The 25,993-nt window shown below is 43.7% G+C and overlaps 2 protein-coding genes across 4 annotated transcripts in view; one reads left to right on the forward strand and one right to left on the reverse strand.

Moving 5' to 3' along the window:
* Positions 1-8,955, forward strand: part of SMIM13 (small integral membrane protein 13) — a 109,255-nt gene extending 100,300 nt beyond the window's left edge. The window contains exons 3-4 of one of the 2 annotated variants that reach the window (XM_074398433.1): positions 1,444-1,512; positions 2,949-8,955. In XM_074398433.1, coding sequence (XP_074254534.1) covers positions 1,444-1,512; positions 2,949-2,960 — 81 coding nt within the window. In that variant the 3' untranslated portion in view covers positions 2,961-8,955. Of the gene's footprint in view, positions 1-1,443; positions 1,513-2,948 lie in introns of those variants that run through there. The other variant, XM_074398432.1, reaches the window with a different exon arrangement.
* NEDD9 (neural precursor cell expressed, developmentally down-regulated 9) overlaps positions 1-25,993 on the reverse strand; it is a 199,453-nt gene that overhangs the window by 20,947 nt on the left and 152,513 nt on the right. For both annotated transcript variants that reach the window (XM_010338051.2, XM_003927346.2), the window contains one exon: positions 9,539-9,985. In XM_010338051.2, coding sequence (XP_010336353.1) covers positions 9,539-9,985 — 447 coding nt within the window. The remainder of the gene's footprint in view (positions 1-9,538; positions 9,986-25,993) is intronic.

Below are 25,993 nucleotides of genomic sequence, written 5' to 3' on the forward strand. Positions count from 1 at the left end.
GCTACTTGGGAGGCTGAGGCGGAAGAATCACTTGAATCCAGGAAGCGGAGGTTGCAGTGAGCCGAGATTGCGCCACTGCACTCCAGCCTGGCGACAGAGCAAGACTCCATCTCAAAAAAAAAAAAAAAGACTCTCTTGCTGTCAGCCTATTTCATTAAACTGTTAAAATGCTTCTGAGAAAGAATCAGATAAGGATATCTGGATCATAAAATTTTACCAAAGATCATTAGAGATAATCCAGCTTCATTTGCCATTTCACAGTTGAGGGAACTAACGTAGAATTAGTTACTCAGTCTGCTAATGACAGAGACCTGAAGGGACCCTTGGTTAGCTGGGCCAGCAGTGTGATGTATACGTTTCTCAATGCCCTGCGGCCTACATGAGCAATACATGCTAGACATTTTCCAGAAATTTACTACTTTTCTAACTTCACAAATAAATACTCTCAAAGTTATTTGCTTATATGAGAAGCACAACTTGAAAGCTGGGTAACTTGTGTTTTGGGGGGTTACCCCACCTAGTTAAATGAAGCTGTCCATTTGGAGGAATTTGAAAGTCATTTGAAAAGACAGTCTTTCCATATGGCAGAGGAAGCCAACATAGCAATGTTCTCAGTGGTATTGGAGTCTGGACATCACCCTAGTTACCTGCTCAGGACTCCTGGATCAGCCCACTCTGAAACTGCCCACTATAGCTGGCAGGGGGAACTGCCACCCTCCGATTCCCTCAGCATTGAGGCTACTCCCTGGATCTGAGGTGGGAGGCTTGGGCAGCAACTCTAATTCCTCCTGGCGACAGGGTGCGTTTTAGCACCCAAATTGCTAGTGAGGTATCCAAATATGCTTCTTCTTTAAGGGCTTGGCAACATCGTCCTTTAGCCAGGATGTAAAAATCATTAGCATTGGAGTCAGACAGACGTGGGCTCAAATATCAATCCTGCCTCTCGCTGGAGGCAGCAAGTTAACTTCAGCAAGTGAACTAACTTCTCAGACCTCAGTTCCCTCCTCTGAACAGCGAATGCTGAGAGGTGCCCCTCAGAAGGCTGTGGAGAGGATCAGGTGATAGTACCTCTATAGGATCCCTAACATGGAGCCAAGGCTGAAGGCACCTTGGGGTCACCCCCACTCTAGTTCTAAAACCGTCTTGCAAAATGAGACGGAAGCACAGAGTAATAACACCAGTGAAGGCTGCACATTCAATTGGTGGTGACTTGGAAAACAAAAACTATTGCAATAAATAACTGGTTTAAGTGTGTCATGCTTTAAGAAAACCAAGTATTACCAAAATTATTCCAATCAGAGATGACTGGAATTGGCGTTGCTAAAGGTTTCTTTGCTTCAAAAAATTGATATAATGTGGGGTCCCTTTAAAGAGAGGACTCCTTGGTACTCTTCAAATGTTACTGGAGATACGCCTGACTTTTTTTCTTTTTTTTTTTTCCAGACGGAGTTTTGCTCTTGTTGCCCAGGCTGGAGTACAATGACGAGATCTCGGCTCACTGCTGCCTCCCAGGTACAAGGATTCTCCTGTCTCAGCCTCCCAAGTAGCTCAGACTACAGGCATGCACCACCAGACTTGGCCAAGTTTTTTGTATTTAGTAGGAACGGGGTTTCACCAAGTTGGTCAGGCTGGTTGTGAACTCCTGACCTCAGGTGATCCACCCGCCTCAGCCTCCCAAAGTACTGGGGTTACAGGCGAGCGCCACCTTGCCCAACCTACATCTGACTTTTGAGGAAGGCACATTGTCCTATTGAGTGGCACCAATATACTTTAAACAGCAGCAGCACATCTCTTCAGAAGTTATCTTGGCAATGTTTAAGGCACAGCTAGTTAGAATGAAGTGCTTTTGATTGCTGACAGTTTCTAGTTCTGCATTTTGCACAATGTATTCAAGCAAGTCTCTTTTTAAAGATGTGTTCAACCAATATTTTTTGTTTTATTATGGAATTAAATAAATACATTTATTCTGTTCTCTCTCACACAAGTACAGTGTTCCCCTGCTTTAGCCAGACATCATACTAATGCAGTCTCTTACCTCTTCACTCTGATAAGCACAGTCACTTAGCATGAAGTCATTGAAAAAGGAAGGTTAACCTCTGTTTGCTTTGGTGTAGGTTTATAAGAAGTTACTAATGCACTCTTAGAAATATGCATTATCTATAAACATCATAACAAAGTGCAACTGAGTTTGAAGGCTTTGGCGCTGGCCAAACAAAAGAGACCTTTGTTAATTTTTAAGGAGGGGTGTTACAGTTTGCTCATTGCTTTGGCGTGGGTGACTTGTCTGAGAAAAGATACTTCTTATTTTCAAAGTGAGCTCATAAAGTCCTGCCCTTCAAGGGCTGAATGACCTCAAGTTTTGTGTAATATTAAAGTGTATCTTAAAACTTCAGGGGAGATATTTTAGATCGCAGGTTCAGTTCTCTGCATAGCCCCGAAAGCCATGTATCGAGACAAACAATTTATTTAAATTAGGATTATCTTTATGTAGAAATGTACCATTCTGGAACACAGTTGTACTTTATTGAGTTTATAAGTGAAGAAACCGAAGTATCCTCTGCCCTAGAAGTGTTTTTCGGGTGTGTATGTATTTTGTGTGTGTAGAAGGAGGGAACAGGAGAAAGTGAGGTGAAGTCAGACTTTAACTTTTCTGGAAGCTTTCATTTCCTCTAAATCTATTTTTTGCTTGTTGGTAGACAGGTCATGCTGCTAATATATGGCACTGAGTTGGCTGGTATCTGAGTGTCGCTCTGGGCAACCAGATTTCACAATGCCTCAAATTCCAATAAGGGAAGTCCTTGTTCCTTAGCCAGCAGCTTACGGGTGTCTGTGTTTGTGTGTATGTATATGTGTATGTACGTGTATGTGTGTAATTTGTGATGACTCAGTGTCTAGGAAGGTACAACCATTGTAGCTAATCTATTTCTGCTTCTTACATTACCTTTCAGGAATGGGCCTAGAAGACCTGGCTAAAACCTATGAATCATTTCCTGCCAACATTTGGCTTTGACCCATTTTGGAAGGTAGAAAATGATCCTTAAAGATGATGTCATGGAATCTTGGTAAATGTGTATATTACTTGAGTTTTCCAAGTGCCACCTCAAAGCACTGCTTACCCATTCTAGACCATCACACACATCGTGATGGTAGGCCATTACATTTTTAAGGAGCCCTTGAGATCAATGAAATATACAACATATTCTGGGACCATAGGGGAGGGGAAACTGCTGGATTGAAGAGAGAAATCTTCATGGAGGTGATGAACCTTCGAGTGGGTTTTAAAGAATGGGGAGGAGTTCACAGGTAGAAGAGAGGGAAGGCAGTCTAGGTAAATCATAACATATATAAAGGAAGTTCTGTTTTTCAGTAGAGAAAGTCAGGCTGGGCTCGGTGGCCCACGCCTGTAATTCCAGCACTCTGGGAAGCTGAAGTGGGAGGATCACTTGAGGCCAGGAGTTCGAGAACAGCCTGGACAACATGGCGAAACCCCATCTCTACTAAAAACACAAAAATTAGCTAGGCATGGTAGCGCATGCCTGTAGTCCCAGCTACTGAGGAGGCTGAGGCAAGAGAATCGCTTGAACTCGGAGGCGGAGGTTGCAGTGAGCCAAGATGGTGCCACTGCACTCCAGCCTGGGTGACAGAGCAAGACCCTGACTCAAAAAAGAAGTCTAGTTTTTCTTCCTGAGATGACCACAGAGGAGTTAACTAATCTTGTCTAAATTGGGTAAAATGTACAGAAGTTAAACTCTCAGACAAGTCCAACTTTACATCACTTATGCTTTCCTTCAAAATGCTCCTTTATGGTGTATGAATAGTTATGCTTACAAGATGCAGGCAGTGACATTCTGAAAGGCCCTTCTGTGAGGGAAATGACAGTAGATAATCTGACACCTCTCAGACCAGATGGCAATGAGCTGGACGGTGATTTTCGAACAGCAGCATGTTGGGGGGTAGCTGTGTGATAAGATCAGAACCACCTTTCAGTTAATTAAGGGTTAACTCTAATTGACCACTTTGATTCTTGCATCCACCCTGTTCATTGGTTCACTGGGCTGCTGTCCGGGGGCTGATGCTCTCCTAAGTGCTCGGCCTACAGCAGTCAGGCCATGCATTGATGGAGCTTGAAATTTAGCCCCAAACAGATCTTCAGAAAGAGGTACAACAAATCTAGTTCCAGCGCTTAGAATAAAAGCCACACATCCAAAGAATAATCAGAGAAGCACATGTAATTTCCCATGTAGATCAACCGTGAAATGGATGAACTCAGGTGGCAATTTCACTGATCTTTGAAGCAGAGAAATTAGGGGTTTTTTTTTGAAACCTAGTTTCCCTCTGATGCCCAGGCTGGAGTACAATGGTGCGATCTCGGCTCACTGCAACCTCTGCCTCCCGGGTTCAAGCTATTCTCCTGCCTCAATCTCCTGAGTAGCTGGGATTACAGGCATGTGCCACCATGCCTGTAATCTAATTTTGTATTTTTAGTAGAGACGGGGTTTCTCCATGTTGGTCAGGCTGCTCTTGAACTCCTGGCCTCAGGTGATCCACCTGCTTCGGCCTGCCAAATTGCTGGGATTACAGGCATCAGCCACCACGCCTGGCTGAAATGAGACTATTTTAGATCTTTCTGGGCTTTTGGTTTTGGACATTTGTAGGTTTCATTTACCCCAAACCATAATCCCATATTAAGTAGAATTTTTGCTGTTAAAAATTGAAAACATTTTTCTTCTTTTATAATTCAGCTTTTCAAATTATTCGACTATGAGTAACTCATTTAATTTAGGATTGCCTGTGGGTTCTTGGCAATCACGACGCATATTTAGAAATCTTTGCAAAGTGAGAAAAATATAACCTACATATTGTTTTCTACTATGATACAATAGTTATGAGCCCTAAATAAAACAATTAATGGGGTAAACATGATATGGTTTCCTAGACATTGGTTTCAATGTTTATTAATTTATATTTAGCAATTTCTGTGTTTCATATTTTGGAGGCAAAAGATCTTTTCTTCAGCTCTCAAACATTCTCATAGGCCCTGGGCTCGTTGCCTGCAATGCCTAATGGATAAAACGGCCCTGCACACAAAACCAGAGTGAAAAAGACCAGTGAAATTAAGTAAAGGTGTCGGCATATATGGTTTTCAGATAACTTGGCGAGTTCTCTTCCACCCTTTGCAGAATTCTTGTAGAACCAAAGAGAAAGACACACACTGAAAAAGCACAGCATACGTGTTAGCAAGAAATCACTTGTGCCTTCGGTGTGTCATAAGAAACACAACAGGGCCGATGCAGTGGAAAATAAACTCTGAGAAAGGAAAGAAACGCAAGGCTAGGGGAATGCATTGTTTTAAGCCCCTGCCATTCTAAGCGCTATGCCAGGGACTTTCTCTGTATGTTTCCATTTAATTCTCACGGCAGCCTTCTGAAGTAGTTAGGATCGTTCCCATTAAACAGATGAAGAAACTAAGACCTGGAGAAGGTCAGCGACTCACCAAGGCATATACAGCTATGGAGAAACAAGCCAGCCCTTGCTCTCTGCAGAGTTCTCGTGCTGTCTGCTTGTTTCCTAAAAGGGTGGGGATTTTATGACGATATTTCCTTCTCTAAACGCTGATTTAATAAGTGATGAATGTCAGTTCGTATGGAGGGGCTGCAAGAGGGTGGGTAGAGGGTGGAGTTTCCAAGAGAGCAAAGTTGAAGTGATTGAAGGCAGAATTCACTGTCTTTTTTCTTTTTTTTTCCTTAAGTGATTCAGTAGTAGGAAAAACCGGGCTGGGTAGAACTTCTGAAGCCCACAGTTTGTAGCAATATCAAGGGAATTTTGAACTACGGAAAGTCCCGATTCATAATTAAATTGGAACATGTCCCAGCCCCTTCATGGTCCCTTTACAGTGTTTCTCGAAGTCTAGTCCTAGGATACCACCTCCAAAACTGTGCAAGGAGCTCAATAAAATGCAGATTCCTGGGGCCCTAAACCAGACCTCCTGGATTAGTTTATCTGAGGGGAAAGACCTGGAATCTGCATTTAAACTCACTATCCCTCCCTATTTCTATGGGTGAGTCTATGCTCATTAACCTTTTAAACCCCACCCCCGTGGTTCAGAATAAGATTCCACTGCCTCATTTTCTTTCTTTTTCTTTTCTTTTCTTTTTTTTTTTGACACAGAGTTTCGCTCTTGTTACCCAGGCTGGAGTGCAATGGCGCGATCTCGGCTCACCGCAACCTCCGCCTCCTGGGTTCAGGCAAGTCTCCTGCCTCAGCCTCCTGAGTAGCTGGGATTACAGGCACGCACCACCATGCCCAGCTAATTTTTTGTATTTTTAGTAGAGACGGGGTTTCACTATGTTGACCGGGATGGTCTCGATCTCTCGACCTCGTGATCCACCCACCTCGGCCTCCCAAAGTGCTGGGATTACAGGCTTGAGCCACCACACCCGGCCCCTCCTCATTTTCTTGTTCAATAGCTTTTAAGGACCGTAGCTGAAACTCTCAGGCATATCTAGTTCTGGGCTTATCACCATTTTAGATGAAAAATTTAAAGAGAAAATGAGCAAACTCCTTTATTAAGCAAGTCAGGAAAATGTGAACTCAGAAAAATGAAAAAGCCACACCTGGTCCTCAGTGCACTGGGATTATCTCTTGGGGCCTAAGCTTAAGTCATTCATGAGTATGATTCCCACCCACTGAGAATATCTCTACCGAGGAAGATGTTGACAGATGTTTTTTTTAAAACAGTTGCAATTGCCTGGAAGGCTAAAATTACCTCCTAGCAGCTAAACCATCTCCACTAAGAAAGAAAGAAAGAAAGAAAGAAAGGGAGGAAGGGAGGAAGAGGGAAGGAAGGAGGGAGGCAGGAGAGAGAGAGAGAGAAAAGAGAAGTGAGGAAGAGCGTGAAAAGAAAGGAAGAGGCAGCACATTCCCATGAGTGTGAATCACTGGTCCAGGGTACATGGAGAGAGGCAGCCTAGAGACCCAGGATCAGGACACTGTGGAGAGCCCTTGGTGTTTGGCAGGGAAGATAGCAGGACCACCTTCTTGCCCTCCCCATCCTGACCATGTCACCATCCCAGACCCTGACTGTGCGATGCTTCAGGCGTGACCTACTCCTCAGCCCTGGATGCAACTCCGGGAAGGGCTGGCACAGGCCGTTTTTGGAAGTTGATTTCCTCCTGCAGGACTCATCTACCTTTTGCTCAACATAAAATGTTCTACTGAGTGTAGACTTACAAAATAGCAAAACAAAACTTGGAGTGTGAGTGTCCGAGGGTCACCCCAGCAGCCCAGCCTTTGATATCAATCCAAGGGAAGATGAGTGAAAATCTCTGCCCTCTGGAAGGACGGGGAGCCCTGGGGAAAGCCTGCAGGGCAGTCCCAGCAGATGCAAGGGGAAAGAGTCTGAAAGCTTAGGCTTCTCCGACTTGGGGCTGAAAAGGTTGAGTCTAGAAAGGAAAACATGCTACCTTCCTGCCAAAATCAACTGTGATGAAAGTTTAGAGCCCACCGCCTCTCAGCCAAGCATTTCCTGTTCTGGCCTCCCTGTATGCTTCATACTGGCTCTGAGGCGGGAGAGCTATTTTTAAGGTGCAAACAACCAGGACGAAGAATGAGAGAAGTTACTTATTTATAATTACACCTTTCAACTGTTCTTTTTCCCCTCTGGAGATAGAGGCCAGGTTTCGCTTTTTCCCTTTGAATCTAGAATCCCCGGGGCAAGGAAAACTTTGAAAAGCCATAGTTCAGTCTGTCACCTCTAGCCAGGCATGGTTGCCGTGCGCACTACAAGTCTAAAAGCTGTGCACCACCCTTGAGGAATTCCTCTTAAGGAACATACACTCCGCTCATGCCACACGCGTGCTCTTGAGGAGTATTTTGTAAGACATATTTTTTATATAAAAGGTGATTTTAAAATGCATTAGTGCTTTTGTTGTTTACAGGGATCCAACAATATATCTTTTTTCCTTTTTGTTTTTTCAAGAGAGGATTCTAATAGCATCAAATAGATATTCCCTAATTTACATAGGTTTGTAAAATCAGACTGTGTTAGATTTACTTGGAGCAGGGCACATCTATAGTTAGTGTTCTAAGAGTCAACAAGTCCTTTCTGGTAGGTACCTGCATCTTTCCTCTTGTAATTCAGGGATAGTTTCTTATCCAGTTAAATTGGTTCATTCCTAATACTAAACCTTGCAGGACCCATTGGAATTTGCCAGTAAATGAAAGAGAAAATCCCTCTCTTGTGATGTTCACATAAGCGTCATCTTGGTTTTGGGTATTATCCCCCATCGGTCCACTGACATTGTTTTCCTCATAACGCCTGTCTCCACCTGGCATGTTCATAGCTGCTTCTGTCTCCCCCACTGCAATGGAAGCATCACCAGGGCTTTGTTGACTCTCTCATTAATCCCTGTATCACAAGCATCAAAAATATATTGGATGCTCAACATTCATTGTTCAATAAATAGATTTCTGTTGATCTCAAATTGCTAGAGTATTTGGGATTATACAGGATGTTGCAGAGTTCCCCAAACTATATTTTAAAATTAATTCCCTCCTAAATGTCCCAACTTCACTGCTTTCACCCATTGTCTGAGATGTTATTATAAGAATTGCTTAAAGGACAGGAGGATGACTTCATTCCAAATTCACTAGTATCTATGCATTTTAAATGAGTCAAACTTAGCTGACCACTCTGTAGAACGAGCTGGTCAGCATGACCTGCTCCCAGCTTCCTCACTGTCACTACTGTGGGTGGGTTCCTCATCCAGCTAGGCCACTGAGGTCATGATTCAGCTTTTGGCCAAAGGAGGATCCTTGTTGCGTCATCAGGCTTGTACAAGATTTGGTATCTGTTCCCCTCAATGAAGAAATAAAAAAGATAGGAAACTGGCCGGGCGCAGTGGCTCACGCCTGTAATCCCAGCACTTTGGGAGGTCGAGGCGGGCAGATTATGAGGTCAGGAGTTTAAGACCAGCCTGACCAACACAGTGAAACTGTGTCTTTATGAAAAATACAAAAACATTTAGCCAGGCATGGTGGCACGTGCCTGCAGTCCCAGCTGCTCAGAAAGCTGAGGCAGGAGAATCGCTTGAACCTGGGAGGCGGAGGTTGCAGTGAGCCCAGATTGTGCCACTGCACTCCAGCCTGGGCAACAAGCGAGACTCTGTCTCAAAAAAAAAAAAAAAAAAAGAAAGAAAAAGAAAAGGTAGGAGACTATTTGAGCACAGAATGTAGGCTTAGAAGCTGATCTATGGGAAAGAGAAAGATGGAGAGAAACAGTTTAATAACCCATGTAACCCAGGATGACACAGGAACTTATGATGGCTGGAAATCAACCATACTCAGCACATGGTAGTTCAAGGAAGTTTTGCTGACTGATGAATGGCAAAATCATGCGAACATGATACCTGAGCTAGGGTATTGTTTATATTTACTTCTTGGCAGTTTCAAGTTATTATTTGGAGACATTTCCTATTGCTCCAAGTGCAACGGGGAAAAACGAAAGTAGGAACAAAAGTGTAGTCAGTCATTTACTCACCTTTTTACCCCTGTGGGGCCCACCGGTTCCCCCAAGGCTTCTCTGCACTGACGGTGGCACCTGATATACCTCTTGCTCTTGGGTGCCGTGGCCAGTGGGGACTTGGTAAATTCCCTGATTTTGGTAGGAAGATGGCACTTGGTAGATGGTGTCTCGGGGAGCAGCCTGTGGGTTTGGCACTTGATAGAGCTTCTGTTGGCTAAAGGTCTGCTGCATCAGTCCAGACACAGGCTGGTCATGACTGGAGGCATTCTCCTGCACGGGGCCAATCAGAAGCTTCACCCGGTTGCCTGGGACGATGCCTTGCCGACCGTGTAAGGAGCACAGCCACCATCCTTCCAGTCCCCCTGTGTTCTGCTCTATGACAGTCAGGATGTCTCCCTTGCGAAAGGCCAGTTCCTCGGCACACTCTGGGACATTGTCGTATAAGGCCCTTGCCATAAGATTCTAGGAAGAAGGAAGAGAAGGAAACAGTATTAGAATATTGTGTCGGTCACTTTAGCACCTAAGGCCTGTGCTTTTATGGAAAGGCATACTTCCTGGACAGAGGGAAGCATAAATCTGAACAATAGAGTGTAAGGAGAAAAACAGATGGTGCAGACAAAAGACAGATACATACACACTGCGTCTGCCACCAATGACATCAGACTGCCTCCTTGGAAAAGCTCAAGACACCAGAAGAGTTCTTTCCCCCAGCAGGAGATGCTGTGCCAAGGAATTATGAGCAGCACTGTTACGGAGTTAAGGCACGGTTCACTATACAAAATGTTTTTCTTCCTTTTTTTAAAGTAAGCTTAAGGAAAAAAAAATTCCTAGATATTCAAATGTACGACAATGAACGTTTTTCAGTATTTTTCTATACCGGAGGTGAAAAGAGTAAAAGAAAAATCCCAAGTAACACACAGTACAAAGAGCATATATATTTGGAGTTGGAGAGTCAACAGAAGTACACATATATATGCCTTGGCAGGGCCTAAAATTCTTGTTCTCAGATGACAGGAGCCTTGGATCCAGAGAAAATCTACTACAAGCAAGGCCTATAGACATGTCATCAAGCATGGATCATAGGCCTGCAGGCACCCACCTCTCCAGCTTTGACAAAGAATTTATTAACACCTAGGTGGATGCCAGCTCTTCTCTTTCGGTCTTTTATGCACACCTTTCCTGAGCCCCTGCCCCCGCCCCCCCGGCCCTCCCACTTCATCACCTACTTCTTGAATCTCACCATTCACATTGGAAAAGCTGTGCCTTCCCCTTTCATGGGCCCAACACACTCTCCGTCTTTGTATGAAGGCCCGTCTGGCACATTCAGTACTAAGCAGACAGCCAAAGTAGGCATTCAGCAGAGAGTGGGCAGGCAGTGCGTGCTGACATTTCTGGAGGCCTTTCAAAGGCTCGGAAGATTTCATTTCTTGGCGTAAGTAAAGTTTCCCAGCACACGGGCAGCCATTCCCGCATGCCTGCCCCTCCCAGAGCACGGAGAAGTCGGGGACGTTGTAGATTCAGCAGGAGCCCTTGAACTACTGAAAGTGATCTCTAGTGCTTTGTTAATAAGATGTTTGGATGCACTTAATGTCACTGAGGTGGAGTTCCTTTATGGAAGACAGGACTACAGATTGGATGGGATGGTTCCTGACTTTATTTCATACCGTGACATATTCGTGGGATTTTCGGCTGTTGTCTGGACTTTCACCTTCTGTTTTCTCTAGCGATGTGGACTTGATCATTCAGCCTCCTGCTTTTTGTTTATTTGTAGCTGACTTGGATTACTCGTGTCCCTCTGTGCTAGCCCCATTGCCATGGGTCCTGCACGTTTTCTGCTTTGGAGGACTGTGCAATGGAAGGGATCTGCCCTCTCTGCAGTAGTTGGGAAGGGTCCAGTTCTGCTGCCATGAGCCAGGCTCCTATTAGCCAGGGCAATAAAGGAGATAAAGCCATCGAGGACAGTTCTCAGGAAGCTTGGTGATACTCTTCAAGAATAAGGTTGAAGTCCTTTTTCTTGACAGTTATGAGATCCAGGAAGTGTGGGACACAGAGAGTTGAGTGGTCCGGGAAGCTAAAGGGAAACTGAGGAATGTGTGTTTCAGGGGAAGGTTTTACTTAGTAGTAATATTCCAGGAAGCTTTGGGTTTTATCTAACAATTGAAAGTTTACATACATAAAGATACACTCAGGCAGCAGTTTGCCCTGTTCATGGAACCGTTTAAGGATGGTGTCATAATCCTAAAATTGCCTCTGTTTCTCTTCTCCCATCTTGTGAGTATTCTGTATTTTACAAGAGACATCGTAGAGTTACAGAGGACAACATTCTGGTTGTTTATACTAAAATGACCTCCAGGAAATGACTCCAGCCAAGGTGTACTGAGATTATAAGGTAAGGAGAGAGCTGACCACCCTGGCCTCTGTCTGTCCCTTTCTTCTGGTGCCACTCAGCAGACAGGAAGCCCCTAGGTGAAATCGGAAGCAACAGAGTCGGGCCAGTTGCGTGGGAGCTGAGGGTTGGTAGCTGTGCAATTATACTGGCTACAAAGAAGGGAAAGAAGAGAAATAGAAAACAGTAGAAAGGCAAAGGGCTACAGATCTAATCAGCACAAATCAGCTCAAGGCATTCAGAACTGGGCTACTTCCAACTCCAAGGGCACCGTGAGGCACTGAAGTGGAGCACCGGAGCATGCTTGATCAGAGGCAGATAGAAATTCCATTTGACCCAGCAATCCCATTACTGGGTATACATCCAAAGGATTATAAATCATTCTACTATAAGGACACGTGCACACGAATGTTCATTGCAGCACTGTTTACAATAGCAAAGACCTGGAACCAACCCAAATGCCCATCGATGATAGACAGGACAGGGAAAATGTGGTACATATACACCATGGAATATTATGCAACCATCAAAAACGATGAGCTTGTGTCCTTTGTAGGGACATGGATGAACCTGGAAACCATCATTCTCAGCAAACTGACACAAGAACAGAGAATCAAACACCGCATATTCTCACTCATAGGCGGGTGTTGAACAATGAGAACACATGGACACAGGGAGTGGAGCACTACACACTGGGGTCCGTTGGGGGGAAATAAGGGAGGGACAGCGGGGGTTGGGGAGTTGGGGAGAGATAGCATGGGGAGAAATGCCAGATATAGGTGAAGGGGAGGAAGGCAGCAAATCACACTGCCATGTGTGTACCTATGCAACAATCTTGCATGTTCTTCACATGTACCCCAAAACCTAAAATGCAATAAAATGCATTTAAAAAAAAATCACCGGTGAGAGTCGTCCTGGACGTTGTCTCCTGCCCCAGTAACCTTCCCACCACCTGGTAAGCAGCCGACTAATGTTTCTACACCAGCCCCACGAGCTGCTTCTCGGGGGAAACTCTCAGAGCCCCACAGTCTGGGCTAATGTGGGCACTGCAGGTGAGTCCTCCTGCTGGGTTGTCAGGAACTCCCAGCGGTCCTCCTCACTGCCCTTAGAGATTAAGTTCCGGGCACAGCTTGACACTGCTGTTAGTAGCTAGGACCCCGGCACCAGCCTGACATCTATTCACACACTGATAGATATTCTCAGCCTTGGCTGAACAGGAGTACGAGTTATTTAATATCTGTGCAAGCTACAGAGAGCCAATGTCTACATGCGGCCACTTTCCTAAACTGAGGGTTACAGCTCCAGACACCTTTCGAGATCACCTGGACACAATGTCCTTGTGTCACATGAGGAAATAGGTTTGGGGAGGCCAGTTTGTCATTTGCCCAAGGCCACACTATTGGCAGCGATGGGAAGAGAATTGCTCTCTTTCAGTTTAATCCTCTTTCCAGACTTTAAGCTCCCTTAGCTTAGCCACACGGCGTCCTTGTTACTGGGCTCAGTTCCATTATATGATAAAGTTCCCAAGAGGACCAGTTCTTCTTTTCATGTCTATGGAATAAACTGGATACTCGGGGTCTTGGGTTCTAGCTGTGTTACTTTGACAGACAACAGCTCCCCTTTGTGCCTTAGTTTCCTGGTCCTTGGGAAGCTATGGTGATGCTTTATTTAATTTGTTGGGTGGCCCTTGGGTTTCAGGCTCCCTCCCCACCTCGCCTCCTCTCCATTCTCAATCCAGGCTTGGTCCTATTCTAATGATGCTATTAGACACATTTTATACCTATCTGATATTTACCTTGCTCACAATTACATTTCAGAAGAACTGTTATCTCAGCAGTATTTTTCTGAATTATGAATGAGTTCTTGTCACTGCAACCTGTTGTTGAGTATCTGCCTACAAATAGCAATAGTGAAACCACTGGTTGCATTTTAGAGACCTTCTGAGATAACATATTATAATGATATTACTTGATAAATTATGGATAAATGTATCAGATTCCAACACAGATAATACATCAGCAAGTAGGGAGAGGCATGGCGGGCAGGATTTGGAATTGGGGCAAGAGTTCAGTAAGATCACAACAGCCAAATGAATTTCAGCTGGAACATAAACGATTCACTCAAAAGTTCACATTACTCGTAAGCAGGCAAATCAAGAGTTAACTCTTCTGGCTAGGAGCTGGAGGGACCCTCTTTTCCGGAGAAAAGGTGTGATTCTTTGAGGCCACAAAGTTAGAAGCTGATGATCTGCTATCTTAGAAAAACCCCAGAGAGACAGTTTTGTCTACTCAAGATATATTCTTTCTCCTGCCCGCCCTACTCCCTTGGATATTTATCTCTAGGGTAGGGAAGGTCAACACAGAAACAAATCGAGGAGAGATAAGAGAGCTATGTAACTTTATATCCAGTTGGATGGTTAGTCTCCAGAGGCTGGCAGTTAGCAGTGCAGCTAGAGCTTGGCAAAACACCAAAACAGTTAGGGCACAGCTCTTGAAAGCCAGAAGGAACTTTAAACAATTACCGTCCAACCCTTTCACTTTACAAAAGAAAAAAATGAGGCTCAAGAAGTTAATGATTTGCCAAGCCACCTGGCAAGAAAGTCTTAGAGCTGAGACAGGAATTCAGGCCCCCTGTCTTCAGGTCCAGAATTAGGACAGAAATTAGTCAAGTGAAATACAGGTGCAACACAGCTGTGGCTCTAATCAGGATTGGAAACCAGCATTTGGGGTCATGAGCCCTAGCTGAGGAAACCCTGATTGCAGCAGCCTCTAGCCTTGATCCCCAGCCCAAGCTTCCTTGAAGCTGTGTTCTGGCCTCCACGATACCACTTCTTAATTCTCCCTCTTCTTTTGACCACTCTCATCCTCTTCTCCTTCGGAGGAAATGAAATCTTTTTCCCATCCGTAAAGTGATCATGTTCCAAAGAGACTTGTCCTTTGCACTTTCCTCTTCTCAGCTATGTGCTTACTCTCTACAGGAAATCTCATCTATGAGATGGCCTCTGAACACAAATAATTCCTAAAGCCATAGTCCTCACTAGATACTTCTTCTGTCCAGTTCCTTATATCCAGTTTTCTAATGGGCATCTTCCTCTCTAACTCAGCAAGTGCAAACATCTTTTTCTCCTGCTTTGCTTTGCTTGGTTGACAGCATGCATGCAGCTGCCCACAGGAGCCAGGGAGGTTTGCTGTGTCTCTACATGACCTGCAACCCATCAGTGGGGCCCTGCTTTCCACATCACTGCCACCCTTCATTCAGTTACTCAGCAACTTTTTTTTTTTTTCCTGTAGCACAGAGATTGCTTCCCAACTGACTTTCCTCCATTAAGCTTCTTCCTCCCTTGAAACCCATCTTCCATATAACCTATCTATCCAAAGGTGGTTCTCAGTCCCAGTTCTCAATCATACTGTTTTTCTTTCTTTCTTTCTTTTCTTCCTTCCTTCCTTTCTTCCCCTTCCTTCCTTCCTTCATTCCTTCCTTCCTTCCTTCCTTCCTTTCTCTTTTCTCTCTTTCTTTCTTTCTTTTTTTTTTTTTTTTGAGATGGAGTTTAGCTCCATTGCCCAGGGTGGAGTGCAGTGGCATGATCTTGGCTCACTGCAACCTCCGACTCCCAGGTTCAAGTGATTCTCCTGCCTCAGCCTCCCGAGTAGCTGGGATTACAGGTGCCCGCCACCACGTCTGGCTAATTTTTGTATTTTTAGTATAGGCGGGGTTTCACTGTGTTGGCCAGGCTGGTCTCAAACTCCTGACCTCGTGATCAGCCTGCCTCGGCCTCCCAAGTGCTAGGATTACAGGTGTAAGCCACTGTGCCTGACACTACTTCATTATAGTACAACTTGGATTACCCTATTCAAGACTGTGAAATCCTTAAATTCAGGGATGCATATTCCTTTTGCGTTTCCAGAACTTTACTCCAATATCCGAAACAAAAATACAGACTCATTAAATGTTTGCTAAATTGAAATGGATTCTGGACTCTGGTTTCCTCATTCTCTGCAGGGAGGGTAAAATTGTTTTACTTAGAGAATTCAGCAAGACATTTCGTTAGAATTTTCAGATGGAAGTGGGGAAAATGAATGAACCAGACAGAGAAATGTCACGTCTACATCACACAAGCCTCACAGCCAGAGACGACGGGAGACAGACAGCAGGAAAAGTGCCTGCCCCTCCCTATTAAAACAGGATGATGACGCAGATGGGGAGCCTGACCCCCCTGAAACTAGTGTTCGTAACTACGGAGCAAACAGGAAGGCCAAGAGGAACTGACCGTCCCAGTGAGATTAAACACAATGGTCTCTTTTAAGAGCCTTTCTCCCGTCAGTCTAGCAATCTGCTTTTGGCACTAGGTGACAGAGCACCATTCAAACATTTTGCCAGAGCACTTGGGCTCTGCTGTTCCTGGTTCCCAAGCTATGCCTGAGGAGTGGGAAGAAAATACTGTACAGTTGACCAGAAGGCGGTGTAGAGAGCTCTAGGTCACATGACGACTTCTGCCCCTCACCCTACCTCCAACTCCTCCCTGCCTTTTTTCCTCCCTTTACTGCTATCAAAATGTCAAGAAAGCTTATTACTCCTATGTCAGAGAAACGATCTGCTTTTCCAGATACGGAGAGGTGTGACTTGTAGTTTCCGTGGCCACTCATGCGGTCCTTTGAAGAGGCACAATGTCTGTTGTATCACCCCACTAAGACCGATAGCATCATCAATGGTCCGGCTTCCTCTGATTATTTTTGCTTCATTCTATATTTGTCATACAGGAGATCCCGCCAAGGCCTCAGGGCTGCCCCATTCTCAATGACATAACTTTCCTGTACCCAACCCCCCAAAACTTTAGCCTGGATTCTTGTGGGTTCTCGTGCCTGCACGCACAAACGCATGCAGAGGACAGACCCTGAGAAACAGACACATTCAAGGAAGTGGCCATCGTCAAGGAAGTCAGTCCTAAGGCAGGTGGCTGAGGGATGAACATGGTCAAGGTCAGTCTCAGGGCACAACAGGGAAGAGAAAGAAAGGCTCACGTGCTTTTGTGCATACTGACAAAAACCAGCTTTGGTCTAAGCACTGCAAACCATTTTGGCTACATTTCTCCTCTCTTTCCTATCATCACCTTTGGAAGAGAGGGAGCTGTGGGCTTTCCCCAAAGAAGGAAACAGCCATAGTCAGAAAGCATGGCTCTCTATAAGTGTCCAGATTTTAATTCTCAGAATACTTGGTTTACACTTAGGTTCTTGAGCCTGAAGATCTGGAATGTTGAATTTTTTGAGTTGATTCCTCTTGAGATGGTTAAGTGGCAGACCTGAAGCTTTCACGGATAGGAGACAGAAAATATGATAAGTTCTGATACAAGATAAGATATGCTATGATAATCTTTTTTTTTTTTTTTTTTTTTTAAAGAATAAAGAAGAGGAAGAAAGAGAAAGAGGAAGAAGGAGAGAGGATGGGGGTACTGCTTTATTGCCCGGGCTAGAATGCAGTCTAAATATGGGTATGCCTATAATTGTCCTTAATAATGGAGACATGAAAGAAAATGAGGGAAGAGAATAGCAAACAAGGAGCCAACCAAGATTTCTTTTAAACTTCTAAGTTGATATGATGTGGTACTGATAAGAGTGTATATCTTGTATATTTAAAGTGGAGAGTTCTATAAATGTTAATTACATTTATTTGTTCCAGATCTGAGTTCAAGTCCTGAATATCGTTGTTAATTTTCTGTCTCATTGATCTGTCTAATATTAATGTTGAAGTCTCCCACTATTATTATGTGGGAGTCTAAGTCTCTTTATAAGTCTTGTATGTCTGCGTATTCCTGTATTGGGTGCGTATATATTTAGGATCTTTAGCTCTTCTTGTTGTTGCATTGATCCTTTTATCATTATATAATGTCCTTCTTTGCTTCTTTTGATCTTTGTTGCTTAATTGTAACTTCTGCTTTTTATTTATTTATTTTAGCTCTCTGTTTGGTTGGTAAATCTTTCTCCATCCCTTGTTTGGAGTCTTTGTGTATCCTCGAATGTGAGATGGATCTGGATGCAGCATACTGATGGGTTTTAGTTTTTTATTCAAATTGCCTGTCTTTGGATTGGGGGATTTAGTCAATTTAAATTTAGAATTAATAATAATATATGTGAGTTTAATACTGCCATTAGCTGGCTATTTTGTCCATTAGTTGATGTAAATTCTTCATTATATTGATGCTCTTTTTGATAATTTTTTTAGAAAGGCTGATACTGTTTGTTCCTTTCATATGTGTAGTGGTTCTTTCAGAAGCTCTTGTAAAGCAGGCCTGGTGGTGATGAAATCTCTGAGTGCTTGCTTATTCACAAAAAACTTTATTTTTCCTTCACATGTGAAGCTTAGTTTGGCTGGATGTGAAATTCTGGGTTGAAAGTTCTTTTCTTTAAGGATGTTGAATATTGGCCCCCACTCTCTTCTGGCTTGTAGGGTTTCTGCTGAGAGATCTGCTGTAAGTCTGATAGGCTTCCCTTTGTGGGTAACCTGACCTTTCTCTCTAGCTGCCCTTAGTATTTTCTCCTTCATTTCAACCCTGGTGAATCTGACGATTATGTGCCTTGGAGTTGCTCTTCTTGAGGAATATCTCTGTGGTGTTCTCTGTATTACCTGGAGTTGAATATTATCCTGCCTTACTAGGCTGGGAAAATTTTCCTGAATAATGTCCTGAAGCGTATTTTCCAGCTTGGATTCATTCTCTTCGTCACATTCAGGTACACCTATCAAGCGTAGATTAGGTCTTTTCACGTAGTCCCATATTTCTTGTAGACTTTGCTCGTTCCTTTGTATCCTTTTTTCTCTAATCTTGTCTCCTTGTTTTATTTCATTGAGTTGGTCTTCGACCTCTGATATCCTTTCTTCTGCTTGATCAATTCGGCTGTTAAAACTTGTGCATACTTCACGAAGTTCTCCTATTGTGTTTTTCAGCTCCATCAATTCACTTATATTCCTCTCTAAATTGTGTATTCTTGTTAGCATTTCGTCAAACCTTTTTTCAAAGTTCTTAGTTTCTTTAGATTGGGTTTGAACAAGTTCTTTTAACTTACAGAAGTTTCTTATCATCCACCTTTTGAAGCCTAATTCTGTTAATGGAACACACTCGTTCTCCATCAGGCCTTGTTCCGTTGCTGATGAGGAACTGTGATTCCCCTGTAGAGGGAGAGGCGTTCTGATTTTGGGTATTCTCAGCCTTTTTAGGCTGTTTTCTTCCCTTCGTTATAAATTTATCCATCTGTGGTCTTTGAATTCACCGTCTTTGTAATTAAGTTTCTGAGTGGACGTCCAACTTACTGATTCTCAGCGCCGAAATCTGAGCAACCCACTGCACCGACCAAATCAGTGGCGTTAAGATTGATGGTGCTTTTCCGACTCTGCACCAAGAACCGTCGCTTCAAGGCGCCGGCAAAACCGCCTCGCCGGTCACAAGAGTCGCGCTGGCGACCCGTGGGGCTCCTCCGCTGGGAATGTCTTGGTAAGTGAGCAACAAGAATTCATGTGAAGGTGTGGCGTCCTCTCATTCTTTGCGCTTTCAGTGGGAGCTACAATCCCGAGCTGTTAGTGATCAGCCATCTTGCATCTCTCTCCCAGGCTTCTTTGTTTGATAATCTAATTTTTCCCCAGTACTATTTGTTGACCGTGTTCTGACACACTGTTCACTAGGTGATCTGAACGAGCCCTCAGAAAGGCAACAGCAAGATCCCACTTCATCCCACTAATCCCTGGCATCCTCTGCCCACTGGAGCGGGGTGGTCAGCATTTCCCACCAAGGACTCCTCTGGCATCTAGACTGCATTTCAGGCAGTGATTTTTATTTTCTGGAAAGTGCTTCTTCTAGACCCCTATGATGCTTATAAAGCTTATGTGAATATCTTGGACCCTCTCTGAATCTTGATTTTATTCACTTGGCCCCGAGTCCTCAAGCTTTCTTAGATTTTCCAGCTTTGTGAACTTTAGCTGTAGCATTTTCCTTTGGACATGCCTGAGTGGGAGAATGTTTGAGAAATGTGACATTAGATACTTGCCTCCCAAAGGTACTCTTTGACATGGCAAGAGATGCTGCTACTACTCCCTGGATGTGCTGTGGGGCAGAGCCCTTTGTGTGGTTACTTCCACGTTACTGGAATGGGTATCTATCCAAAGCCTGTTTCCCTTTCCAGTTCTCGATCATACTATTTCTTTACAGTACAACTTGGATTGCCCTGTTCAAGACTATGAACTCCTTAAGTTCAGGGATGCAAATTTGTTTTGCATTTCCAGAACATTGCCCCAGTATCCGAAACAAGATTTGGGGCTTGGGAATCTTAACAGCTCTTCCGCACTGGCCAGTCCTATCTGATGAGTTATCATTTGGAACCCAACACTATTCTGGTGGCTCATAAACCAAAGTGAAGTCACTTTTTGAGAGCTGGTGAAAAGATCTGATGCTTATTGCAAATTTGGGTATTTGGATCTCAGAAAGAAATCTCTGTCTGACCAGATTGGGTAACACGATACAGACAGCATAGCTGTGCAATTAAAAAGGGTTTCCTCAAAAGCTGGGCTCCTCAACTTCCCCGCACTTGAATGAATGCCATCTACTCTTGCTTGATTTAGGGTTCATGCTGGACAGAAGCATTCATATGCTAGGATTTGTATTCTATGTAACTGACAAAATCCTAGGGCAAATCCTTTGCTTTGTGTTGAAAAAATTTGTCATTTTAAAAATTTTTCTACACAAAGCAAAGGGTTAGCAGGCAGATGGGCATTTATGTATGTTTACGTGCAATGTCACAGTTGACTTCTATTATTTCCTGGCCCATGTGGAAGATGAATTTGACTGCTGAGTTCAATTTTTCACTCATCTGGTCTTTGAGGTTTACCGAAGCAACCCCTGAGAGTCTTAAAGAAGGTAGAAGAACACCTAGGTTTTTTATAGGTATTAGAACCAGAAATCACCCACACCTTGACCAGAATTGACTAGAATAAAATTTCAGAGTAAGAAGAAACCATTCTAACCCAATCACCTCATTTTACAGTCCAGAGGGTCTTGTATTAGATTAGCAGCAGAGCCAGAGCTAGCATCTGGTTCATCTCTTAATCTAGAATTTTTTTCCTACTGGACAAGGATGCCCTTCCTGAGAATCTTCTCCATCTTAGAAGTCAGCACTGTTGCTATTAAGCCTTGAAATTTAGAAGCATTTGTCCCAGATTGCCCGGTTTTGATAGATTTCAGTACAGTATCTTGGCAAGGCATCAAAAATGCAGGGCAGGCACAAGCTCTTTTCAGGGTTCTGTCCGTAGATAAATCTGATAGGCACCATATAGTGATGAAGGCCTGACACCCAACCACCCATAGGATAGATTTTATTAACAATAAAACAACCATCTGGATTTCAGGCAGCATTACAGTGTTGGCACTGGACCGTATCTATCTGCCTGTCTAGACAAATCCCTCTAACATCCAGGTACTCAGGTAAGAGAAATCAGAATTAAGTTATGACAGAGTAGGAGACTCCAATCCACTATATTACAATATATTTCCAACATGATGTCATTTCTCAAAGTCAAAATTCTCAAGTTATAACATCTGATAAGGTGTTTGAAAGAAGAGAAAGAGGTTCCTGTTTTTTTTTTTTAGACAGAGTCTCACTCTGTCACCAGGCGCCAGGCTGTAGTGCGGTGGCTCGATCTCAGCTCACTGCACACTCCACCTACAGGGTTCAAGCCATTCTCCTGCCTCAGCCTCCCGAGTAGCTGGGACTACAGGCACGTGCCACTACACCCAACTAATTTGTATTTTTCGTAGAGATGGGGTTTCACCATGTTGGCCAGGATGGTCTCGGTATCTTGACCTCGTGATCCGCCTGCCTCGGCCTCCCAAAGTGCTGGGATTACAGGCCTGAGCCACCACGCCCGGCCAGAGGTTCCTATTTTTACATTCCCATCCACCAAGCTATGCAGCCCAAGGTTATATCTAAACCCACCAATACAAATGCATACACATCTTGGCAACTCCCGCCCATCTCCCAGCCAGAACTGAGTTGATGTAAATGGGATGCCATCTTCCCCGGAACTCTTTTAGATGTCGCCTGACCTAGGTTTGCTGACTGATTGGTATTATCTATTTCACTTGTGAGGTCCTCAGAACGTTTTAAAAAACAGATTCACACACTTGGCTGAGAGCTGTGTACAGTCATACACTGTCAGCGATGCAGCCGCTGAGCCGTCTCAAGGAAGAATTTTCGAAGCTGCAGCTTCTCAGAAGACTGGGGAAAGGTGGCAGGAGCAAAGGGAACAAAAAAACCTCACTGTGAAATTGTTCAGTGCCGAGGTGTCGAGACAAGCTCTTACATGCACGTGTTATACACCAGTTTATGAGAATAAAATAGCTTTCTTAAAGACCCAGCTCTAAATACATGTTCCATGATGAGGTATATATTACATAGAGAGAAGCCAGAGAAATACGATAGAGAGTTAAAGCTGCCTTAGAGATGGTTTGATGGGTTTTACATTGAACTTGAATGAAACTTTGTGCTTCTTAGTATTTTGTGGTATTCACTGAAACAAACTGGGTCTAGGCCTGTAAGAGGAAGTTGCTTTTTGGTTAGGACCTTTTATATGAAGCTTAACATTAGTAATGATAAAATTGTGGCAATCAGCTCTATGGGGTATTTTTGTTCTTCTATCATGTAAAACCAGTAAGGCAGTTACTTTTAAGCAGAAAGAGCAAAGAGATTAGACCACTGGTTCTCAGCTAGGAAGGATTTTTGTCCCCTCTGGGTACAGGCAATGATTACCGGTATATTTTGGTTGTGACAATGTGTGTGCATGTACATGTGCAGGCACATGTGTGTTACTGGCACCCAGTGGGCAGAGGGATCAGGGATGCTGCTAAACATCCTATGGTGCACAGGAAAGCCCTACCACAAAGAATGACCTGGCCCTAAATGTCAATCATGCCGAGGCTGAGAAACACTGGATAGCGGAATGGACACCGGACTGAATTAGGAGGGTCTATTAGTCTTCACGTTTTAAAACTAATGACAATCAAATCTCTGCCTTTTGTGCCTCTGTTTCCCTGTCTGCAAAATAGATATAAATAGACATGTTCTTCTTTATAAAAATATGATTAATCATGAACTCGTATACTCCAAATGCTCTGATTTCTTCAGAAGAAAGGGTCTCTATAAAACCAAAGCACAGTTATTATTACTGCACCAGGATGAGCTCATGAAATTGTGTCTTAAGAACTGTATTTCTCACCCTGGAAAAAAAAAATCCCCCTAGGGAAAAAAAATAAAACAATCCAGAAATGATCTCATCATGATTACACCTGCCACACCAAAAAACAGACACACTTCAGAGAAAGAAATTCTTTCCCTTCAGCAATGAACTAAGCTGAGTCTGTAATTAAGATCTTAATAAGCAAGGCAGGAGGCTCAATTCAGGTGCTGCGGGCTAAGAGGCAAAGCTCCCATGCCAGGTTTAAAACAAGAACAATTGGACGCAAATCCCCTGCATTGCTTAACGCTCTCAGGTGTTCCAAACAAGTCCCTGTTTCAAAATGGGCTTGCCTTCATTTCTAAAGATGCCGATTTCTGCAAAGAAAAGGAAAGGAAGCACCTTGTTATTTACAAGTCTATGTAAAAAAAGCACAAAAAACAAAAAACCACACAGTATCTTAGACAAGTTTCCTGAAAAAGGTTGCTTGCTGTAAGGGAGATGGGATAGTGCTTTCACAGCGGATTGATCTCAGGAGCAGCTCTTGACGACAGTCTCTAGAGTCACCATGTGGCCCCAGACTCTCCCAGGCAGTCCCAGTTTCAAATATCTTTCCCTGTGTCGGACCATATGTCCCATTCTTTTGGTTTGTAAAACATGAATATATACTCACAAAAAAAAGAAATATTTTTGAAACCAACAACTAAAGATGAGAACGCAAGTGTATTTGTTGATTATGGGTCTGCCTTGGTTGAATTTGGGATTTGGGAGAAAAAGTGCTAGGCATTGATAAGAATCTTAGATTCAGTCGTATGTGTTCTCTAATTGACAAGATGATCTCTGTAAGGAAATGAGATCTATTCCAGGGCCTCTGGGTCTCTGTGAGACTGCCTAGAAGTCCAGCTCCCCAGTGGCAGGGGTTATTTTTTAATTTAATTTTTTTTTTGAGACAGAGTCTCTCTCTGTCGCCAGATGCCAGGCTGGAGTGCAGTGGCGCGATCTTGGCTCACTGGCACCTCCACCTCCTGGGTTCAAGCAATTCTCCTGCCTCAGCCTCCCAAGTAGCTGGGACTACAGGCGTACACCACCACGTCCAGCTAATTTTTGTATTTTTTTAGTAGAGATGGGGTTTCACCATATTGGCCAGGACGGTCTCGATCTCTTGACCTTGTGATCCTCCCACCTCAGCCTCCCAAAGTGCTGGGATTACAGGTGTGACCCATCGCACCCAGCTGTGACAGGGGTTATTAAGAGAAAGAAGGCTGTCGGGCTCCCTGCATGTCTGCTGTTCCCTTCTTTCAGCCCATTTAAAGGTGTGCTTGTCATGCTGGGCTCTGAGTGGAGAGGGTCAGGGAAGCAGAGAAAATGCTGGAGTTCTGCCCCAGGAGAGCGCGCAAGGGAAAGAGGGCTCGACGTTTTGCTATGCCTGTGCTGGTGTGCTAGTGGGGCCATACTGCGGGTCCACAAACCCATTTCCTGCCAAATTCTCAGTCATACCACAATGACTAGTAACAAGAACCAAAGAATGAAAGGAAAAGAAAAAAAAAAAAACCCTCATCGACAGATGACTGACGTGTCCTGACACTAAAAACTCAGAAGTAGCTGGAGTGTCTAGAAGCCCACTTTACTGCCATTTTCTGTGTCTGGCTTTGCCTGTTATGGTTATTTTGGGAGGTGGAGGGTGTTGGGGGCCAGATAAGCCCAGCTCATTCTTGAAGAGTCCTCTAGATGAGTCCTCAGTTAGCCTCGTCTCCTGGGGAGTGAGACACTAAATTAAAGAAAACTGACTATCATGAATCAGTGAGATTAAGGCTAACTCACAGTGACCAAGAGACAGCATAGGGTTTCTGCCTAACCAAAAAAAAAAAAAAAAAAAAAGGAAAAATGTTAATGACACATCATGTTATCTAAATGCATTAATGCCTTAGTAAGTAGAAAGAAGCTCTGGTTCAAATCTGAACTTTACCTGTGTTTTGGTTACTGCAATTTTCTATTGGGTTTCACGGATAATTAATACACCTCCCCGCCCCTGCCACACACACAGTAAAGAAAGGAATTAAAATTAATTTCAAAAGAGCTATCAAATATTTTTGTTGCTTGAAATGGTTTCACTTTCACATATTCATGGTTGCTCAATCTTTGTTTCCGGTAAGCATAAAAGTAACACTTCACGTGAGGGACATTTTTGGTAACATCATATAACTATTACCTTGACATGTTAGTCACATAGGAGGAATTCTAATTTAAAAGACTGAGATTTGCAAAACACAACACTTACAAATCACTGGACCAGGCCTTTGAATAAGGATCACGAACTATCTACTTATACACCATTTAAGCACCAGTAGTGGTTGGAGAGGGCTTAGGGAGAAAGAGACCCCTACTAAATCCCAGTTATTCTTTTTTTTCTTTTTAAACAATAACTGGGATTTAGTAGTCCACAGTGGGCCCCAGGCATATGTATTGGAAAGCATTCCACTGGCAATTTTAGTATCTCCGTGAGAGCTGCCTCCACCCCCTACCTCAGCCATGAAAAACTGCTGTTACCACCACCACTATCCATATTTCTGGAGTGCCTGTTCTATCTTCTTCAAATTCACCTAGATCTTATCGTTTAGTCAAACTGTCTTCTAAGAGAGTCACCCTTTCCAGTGAAGGGTAGAAAAGATCACCAAACAAGGCCACTTATCTTAAAATGAAGATTGTTCAGGAAGATAGTCCTTTGCAGCTAGTCTGTCTTGTTCCCTAGCTGTGTGGAGTCCTCATTAGCCAGAAGGAATCACTGCAGAGAGATGACTGGAATGTTCAAAGTAAATAAGATGGACGGGGGTGTTGTTGGCAAAGAATAAACAGGGGGTGTGTGTGTGTGTGTGTGT

Source organism: Saimiri boliviensis, chromosome 4 (assembly GCF_048565385.1).
Source record: "Saimiri boliviensis isolate mSaiBol1 chromosome 4, mSaiBol1.pri, whole genome shotgun sequence".
Taxonomy (NCBI): Eukaryota; Metazoa; Chordata; class Mammalia; order Primates; family Cebidae; genus Saimiri; species Saimiri boliviensis.